This window comes from Cebus imitator, unplaced genomic scaffold (assembly GCF_001604975.1).
Source record: "Cebus imitator isolate Cc_AM_T3 unplaced genomic scaffold, Cebus_imitator-1.0 Scaffold263, whole genome shotgun sequence".
NCBI classification, from domain to species: Eukaryota; Metazoa; Chordata; class Mammalia; order Primates; family Cebidae; genus Cebus; species Cebus imitator.
This window is the reverse complement of record NW_016107578.1, coordinates 1,038,507-1,045,518: the sequence shown is the minus strand read 5'-3', so window position 1 is coordinate 1,045,518 and position 7,012 is coordinate 1,038,507. Positions and strand designations below refer to the sequence as shown.

At 50.2% G+C, this 7,012-nt stretch overlaps 1 protein-coding gene across 2 annotated transcripts in view; it reads left to right on the top strand.

The window, feature by feature from the left end:
- The first annotated feature begins 6,140 nt into the window (after positions 1-6,140).
- The window catches only part of UBL5 (ubiquitin like 5), a 5,475-nt gene continuing 4,603 nt past the window's right edge, over positions 6,141-7,012 (top strand). Inside the window, exons 1-2 of one of the 2 annotated variants that reach the window (XM_017500019.2) lie at positions 6,141-6,251; positions 6,593-6,659. In XM_017500019.2, the coding sequence (XP_017355508.1) occupies positions 6,604-6,659 (56 nt within the window). In that variant the 5' untranslated portion in view covers positions 6,141-6,251; positions 6,593-6,603. Of the gene's footprint in view, positions 6,333-6,592; positions 6,660-7,012 lie in introns of both variants that reach the window. The other variant, XM_017500020.1, reaches the window with a different exon arrangement.

Genomic DNA, 7,012 nt, shown 5'->3' with positions numbered 1-7,012 from the left:
TTTTTTGTAGTTTTATTAGAGGCGGGGTTTCACCATGTTGGCCAGGATGGTCTCGATCTCTTGACCTCGTGATCCACCCGCCTCGGCCTCCCAAAGTGCTGGGATTACAGGCTTGAGCTACCGCGCCCGGCCAGAACCTCTTTTAAAAAAAGAACATATCCTTGTCCACCCCCGCTGATTACAAAAGTAACATATGTTCAATGTCGGAAATCTGGAAAAACACCACTAAGAGGGAAAATAAGGCCGGGTGTGGTGGCTCATGCCTGTAATTCCAGCACTTTGGAGGGATCACTTGAGGCCAGGAGTTTGAGACCAGCCTGGGCAACATAGTGAGGCCGTGCCTCTCCTAAAAGTAAAAAAATCAGCCACGCGTGGTGGTGCATGCCTGAAGTCCTAGCTACTTGGAAGGCTAAGGCAGGAAGATCTCGAGTCCAGAAGTTGGAGGCTGCAGTGACCTATGATCATGCCACTGCACTCCAGCCTGTGACAGAGTTAAGATACTGACTCGAATGAGACTCTCAGTAATCCTGCCAGACAGTGATAAGTATAGTAAATGCTTGTGTGACCCAATATTTCTTTGTTTTTAAATGAAGTCTCACTATGTTACCCAGGCTGGAGTGCAGTGGTGCGATCTCAGTTCACTGCAACCTCTGCCTCCCAGGTTCAGGCAATTCTCCTGCCTCCGCCTCCCAAATAGCTGGCATTACAGACACCCACCACCATGCCCAGCTAATTTTTGTATTTTTAATAGAGATGGAGTTTCACCAATTGGCCAGGCTGGTCTCGAACTCTTGATCTCAAGTGATCCGCCCGACTTGGTCTCCCAAAGTGCTGGGATTACAAGTGTGAGTCACTGTGCCTGGCTGTGACCCAGTATTTCTAAGAGAATGCAAAGATATGCTGCTTCTAAACTTCCTCAGGCACATCAGCCCCCTCAGCTCACTTTTGACCTTCCAATCTGTTTCATCCTGGCTAGAGTCTCCCCAAAAGCAGAGGCAGGGGGGTTCCCACAAAGGAACTCAAATCATCCCAAGATGGGGCCAGTGAGAATTTCAAGGAAACACTAATTATCAGAGCAATCAGTCCAAAGCATTTATTAGGGAAACTTACAGAGTGCTCCAACAATCATCCAGACAGACAGGAAAGAAAAGGAGTATTCTACCGAGCTTACAGCTGTGGCTAGGGGGTCAGGACATGGAGTTTAGATGCACAGGTCAGCATGTCTGGTTTCCATTACTATTTTAAGTAATGGGCCACCTGCTTGTCTGGTGGGTGTCAGCTTGACCAAAACGGGAATGTGGAATCTTTCCCTGGGATGGGACGTTCTACAACCTTGGTCCTATATTTAGATCTTTTTTGTTGCTGTTGGTTTTTTTTTTTTTTTGGAGATGGAGTCTCGCTCTGTTGCCCAGGCGGGAGTACGGTGGCGTGATCTGGGCTCACTGCAAACTCTGCCTCCTAGGTTCAAGCAATTCTCCTGCCTCAGCCTCCCAAGTAGTTGGGACTACAAGCACACACCACCACACTCAGCTAATTTTTTGTATTTTAGTAGAGATGAGGTTTCACTGTGTTGCCCAGGCTGGTCTCAAACTCCTGAGCTCAGGTAATCATCCTGCCTCAGCCTCCCAAAGTGCCAGAATTACAGGTGTGAGCCACCATGCCCAGCCTATATTTAGATTTTCAAGGCCAGTTTCTGGAATTCTTAAGCAAAGTACACAGGTTAAGCATTATGAGAGCTTAGCATAAAAAAACAGAAGAGAGGTTGGGCGCAGTGGCTCATGCCTGTAACCCTGGCACTTTGGGAGGCTGAGGCAGGAGGATTACCTGAGCTCAGGAGTTTGAGAGCAGCCTGGGCAACACAGTAAAACCTTGTCTCTACTAAAATACAAAAAATATTTTGGGAGGTCGAGGCTGGCAGATCACCTGAGGTTGGGACTTTGAGACCAGCCTGACCAACATGGAGAAATCTCATCTCTACCAAAAATACAAAATTTGCTGGGCATGGTAGCACATACCTGTAATCCCAGCTACTGGGATGGCTGAGGCATGAGAGTTGCTTGAACCCAGGGGGCAGAGGTTGCAGTGAGCCGAGATCGCACCATTGCACTCCAGCCTGGGCAACAAGAGCAAAACTCCACCCAAAAAAAAGAAAAAAAAGAAAGAAAAGAAAAGAAAAACAGAAGAGAGTGATTGTTTCTCAACATGGACTAACATTTTCAATTACAGATTTCCTCACTGTCGATTTTTCATTCCATTTCTAGGGAAAATGGGGTGCTGACTCCAGTCTGGTTACTTCCTGCTCGATGGAGGCATTGACTGGGAATTGTGGAATGAAAAAGATTGACATGATGGAGTGTGTAATGTTTAGGTCCCTTTTCTAGGGGGAGGCAGGATTAAGGGCACTTGTTACAAATTGTTTAGCTTAACCCCAAGGTAGATTCCAAGAATAACTAGTAATACAGGTAGCCCTAACTTCCAGAAGGTATCCAGAATAGGCTAAAAACCCAGTTCTCTACCTCCTGGAGCAGAGGGGTGTGATGACCTAGGGTTTTGTTTTTTTGAGGCCAGAGTCACACTCTGTCACCCAGGTTGGAGTGCAGGGGTGGGATCTCAGCTCACTGTAATCTCCACCTCCCGGGTTCAAGAGATTCTTACACCTCAGCCTCCCAAGTAGCTGGACTTATGGGTACATGCCACTATGTGTGGCTTTTTTTTTTTTTTTTGAGACGGAGTTTCGCTCTTGTTACCCAGGCTGGAGTGCAATGGCGCGATCTCGGCTCACCGCAACCTCCACCTCCTGGGTTCAGGCAATTCTCCTGCCTCAGCCTCCTGAGTAGCTGGGATTGCAGGCACGCGCCACCACGCCCAGCTGATTTTTGTATTTTTAGTAGAGACGGGGTTTCACCATGTTGACCAGGATGGTCTTCGGACTTATCCACGCGCCTCAGCCTTCCAAAGTGCTGGGATTACAGTTGTGAGCCACCGTGCTTTGCTGAATTTTTGTATTTTTACTAGAGACAGGGTTTCACCATGTTGTCCAAGCTGGTCTTGAATTCCTGACTTCAGGTGATCTACCTGCCTCAGCCTCCCAAAGTGCTAGGATTACAGGCGTGAGCCACTGCGCCTGGCCGGAGTGGGGTGAGGGAAGAGGGGGGAGGGTTGGAGAATTCTTAAACCACTGTAGCAGTATACCTCAACAATACTAAAAGGTTTTAGTTTCTGGATCCTGCCATTCAAAAGCAAATAATAGGTGAGGGTGGCTCATGCCTGTAATCCCAGCACATTGGAAGGCTGAGTCAGGAGAATCACTTGAGGTCAGGAGTTTGAGACCAGCCTGGACAACATGTTAAAACCCCATCTCTACTAAAAATACAAAAATTACCTAGGTGTGGTGGCACGTGCCTGTAATCCCAGCTACTTAGGAGGCTGAGGCAGGAGAACCCCTTGAACCTGGGAGGTGGAGGTTGCAGTGAACTTATATCACGCCACTGCACATTCTGGGCAAGAGCGAGACTCTGTCAAAAAAATTTTTTTGGCTGGGTACAGTTGCTCACTCCTGTAATCCCAACACTTTGGGAGGCTGAGATGGGTACAACATCTGAGGTCAGGAGTTGGAGATCAGCCTGGCCAACATGGTGAAACCTTGTCTCTACTAAAAAAAATATAAAAATTAAGCTGGGGGTGGTGGCTCACGCCTGTAATCCCAGCACTTTGGGAGGCCAAGGAGGGCGGCTCACAAGGTCAGGAGTTTGAAACCAGCCTGGCCAATATGGTGAAACCCCATTTCTACTAAAAATACAAAAATTAGCTGGGTGTCGTAGTGCATGCCTGTAATTCCAGCTACTCAGAGAGGCTGAGGCAGAAGAATCGCTTGAACCCAGGAAGCGGAGGTTTCAGTGAGACGAGAACCTGCCAATGTACTCCAGCCTGGGTGACAGCAAAACTCTGTCAAACACACACACACACACACACACAAATTAGTCAGGCGTGTGGCGAGCACCTGTAATCCCAGCTACTCAGGAGGTTGAGGCAGGAAAATCTCTTGAACTGAGGAGGCGGAGGTTGCCGTGAGCTGAGATAGCGCCACTGCACTTGAGCCTGGATGACAGAGTGAGACTCCGTCTCAAAAAAAAAAAAATGTTTTTTTAAAGGCCAGATATCGCCACAGGTAGCTACTGTATGGTTACTTTATGTTATGGAAAGTGCGGATTTACTGAGTGCCAGCTGAATACAGAATGGACTATTCTTCATGTGGATTCAGTACTGTGACTATACTCTCCCTCTTTCCCCTCCAGCCCTCTTTTCTCCTTTAAATACTGAAGCCCTCAAAATCATATTTGGAAAAAAGCATGGATCGAAGATTGTTCCTGGGGTTTTGTGTTCCTTTTTTCCAGGCATGTCCTTAACCTTGTCTACATAAACCTCTCAATTTACTGAGACCTGTTTCAGATACTTTTTGGCTTATGAATTGTTTGACTGAATTGAGGGAAGAGTGTCTTTGCCCCACCGGCCCTCACGAACCCAGAATCTGGTACAAAGTGCTCCCTGAAGATATAGATGCAGGAGATTGTGTAATTGTGCAAAGTTTCCAGCTTCCTCGCGGGTATTTAAGGTTGGTGACTGGTAGTGAGGCACGAGAATAGGGAAAATAAGGCAGAAGAATAGCAAAGGGAATTAAAAGCTGGATAAAGGTCAAAATAAGTAGAGAGCAGAAGCAAGGTGAAGGGGTGGGTGAGCAAGAAGGAAGATAAAAGGCAGAAGCAGAGCAGCCAAAACAAAGGAAAATAAAAAACTGAGCAAGGGGCCGGGCGCGGTGGCTCAAGCCTGTAATCCCAGCACTTTGGGAGGCCGAGGCGGGTGGATCACGAGGTCAAGAGATCGAGACCATCCTGGTCAACATGGTGAAACCCCGTCTCTACTAAAAAATACAAAAAATTAGCTGGGCATGGTGGTGCGTGCCTGTAATCCCAGCTACTCAGGAGGCTGAGGCAGGAGAATTGCCTGAACCCAGGAGGCGGAGGATGCGGTGAGCCGAGATCGCGCCATTGCACTCCAGCCTGGGTAACATGAGTGAAACTCCGTCTCAAAAAACAAAAACAAAAACAAAAACAAAAACAAAACTGAGCAAGGATCCCACGGTCGGCAAAATCCAGACCAAAGCAGTAAGGGGCAGCTCTTCAGGGATAGGTAAGTGCATTAAAGACAAAAAGTACCCTTAACATAAGGATGATAATCAGCTCATTAGCGCTCATGCATATGGAGGGTATATCACGCAAGAAGCAAGAACTTAAAATTAACGCAAGGAGGCGGCCCTCAAGCGCACAGAGGCCAAAGTAACTAAGCAACACATCTATCAATCAAAAAGGTAGACACTGGCTAGAGATTATGCAGCCTAGGGAAGAGAAGGAAAAAAAAAACACATAAAAAGAACCAAGCTACACCAAGCTGGGGGTGATCTCATCTTGCAGAGGTCAGTCTGCTCTCCCACTTCTACTGGAATACTGTGCTTACTAAGGTTGCTGCTTTGCTATCTCTGTGCGTCTCGTCCAAATCTTGTTCAGGACACCAAGAGCCTGGAACTGTGAGGCACCAGGACGTAACAGCAGCTGTTGGGCAGCGTGGAGTCTTGTCCAGGATCAGGCTTCGCCTACTGACTGGAGTACACATCCCCGAGGGACGCGATGGCCAAAGGGCAGAGGTGAGCAAAATGCTCACGAGGCCCAGCTCTGAATGAACCCAAGGGGTCAGAAGGGATAACTGCAGGACTCGCATCTCCCACCCTCTGCCCTCGCTCCTCGTAGCTGCAGCAAGAGGCTTCGGGCTCAGGATCAGGAGGAGCTCACCCCGAAGCCCGGGACCCTCTGGCGTCCTCACCATGCGACCGAATCTCCTCGCAATGAACAATGGCTTCAAACGAGCTGGGAGCCGGCACCGACCTCTGGCTCTCGCTCCACACCCCTTCCCCGTCCCCACATCCGCCGAAGCCCCTGGTTCTATCCCGTGCGCCTACCACAGGCGTCCCCCTGCCAAGCCGTGCTTGGGACACCGAAACCGTACCTAGCAACCGCAAGCACACTACCTACAGCAAACACGGAAAAGCTCGACCCAGTGTTGACCACACCCCCTGGCCAGGGGCGGGGCTTCCGGCTCCGCGCTTTTACTTCCGCTTCCGGTTTCCAGCGTTAACTGCGGCCGGGGCTCAACACTCGGACTAGGTGCTAGTGGCGTCGGCAGGTTCGAGGCGATTCGAGGTGAGGGGGGTAAAGCGGAGAGGCCCAGAGTCGGGGAAAGCTGTTGCGACCCCGCCACCAAGGGTCTGGGGTCAGTGGCAGGTGAGGCCATGGAGTTTTGTGGCCGGGCCTTCTGGCGGCGAGAAGGAGCGAAGGCGCGGCTGCCTGGGGTTCGCGGTCTTGGGACGCGGGATTTGGGGCCTGGGAGTATTTGAGTCCGGGGGATTGGGGACAGAATGGAAGGCTCAGTAATAGGGATTTTTAGGGCCTGGGATTGGGAGACTTGTAAGCTGGTGCTTCTTGGCCTGGGAGATCCCTGAAACTCTGACTCTGCTGCCTCCCACCCCCGCGCTCCTGTGTAGCTCCAGCTAGGATGATCGAGGTTGTTTGCAACGACCGTCTGGGGAAGAAGGTCCGCGTTAAATGCAAGTATCCACTGACAACCGAGAGGCAGTGGTACCCGCAGGGGTGCTTGACGTGAGGCGGGCAACCCAATCTGTGTTGTCGGAGGGTTTTAGTTAAACCCGGGAGAGGCCGGGCGCGGCGGTTCACCCCTGTAATCCCAGCACTTCGGTAGGCCGACGCGGGCTGATAACGGGGTTAAGAGATAGAGACCAGCCTGGCCAACATGGTGAAACCCCGTCTCTACTAATACAAAAATTGGCCGGGCGCGGTGGCTCACGCCTGTAATCCCAGCACTTTGGGAGGCCGAGGCGGGTGGATCACGAGGTCAAGAGATCGAGACCATCCTGGTCAACACGGTGAAACCCCATCTCTACTAA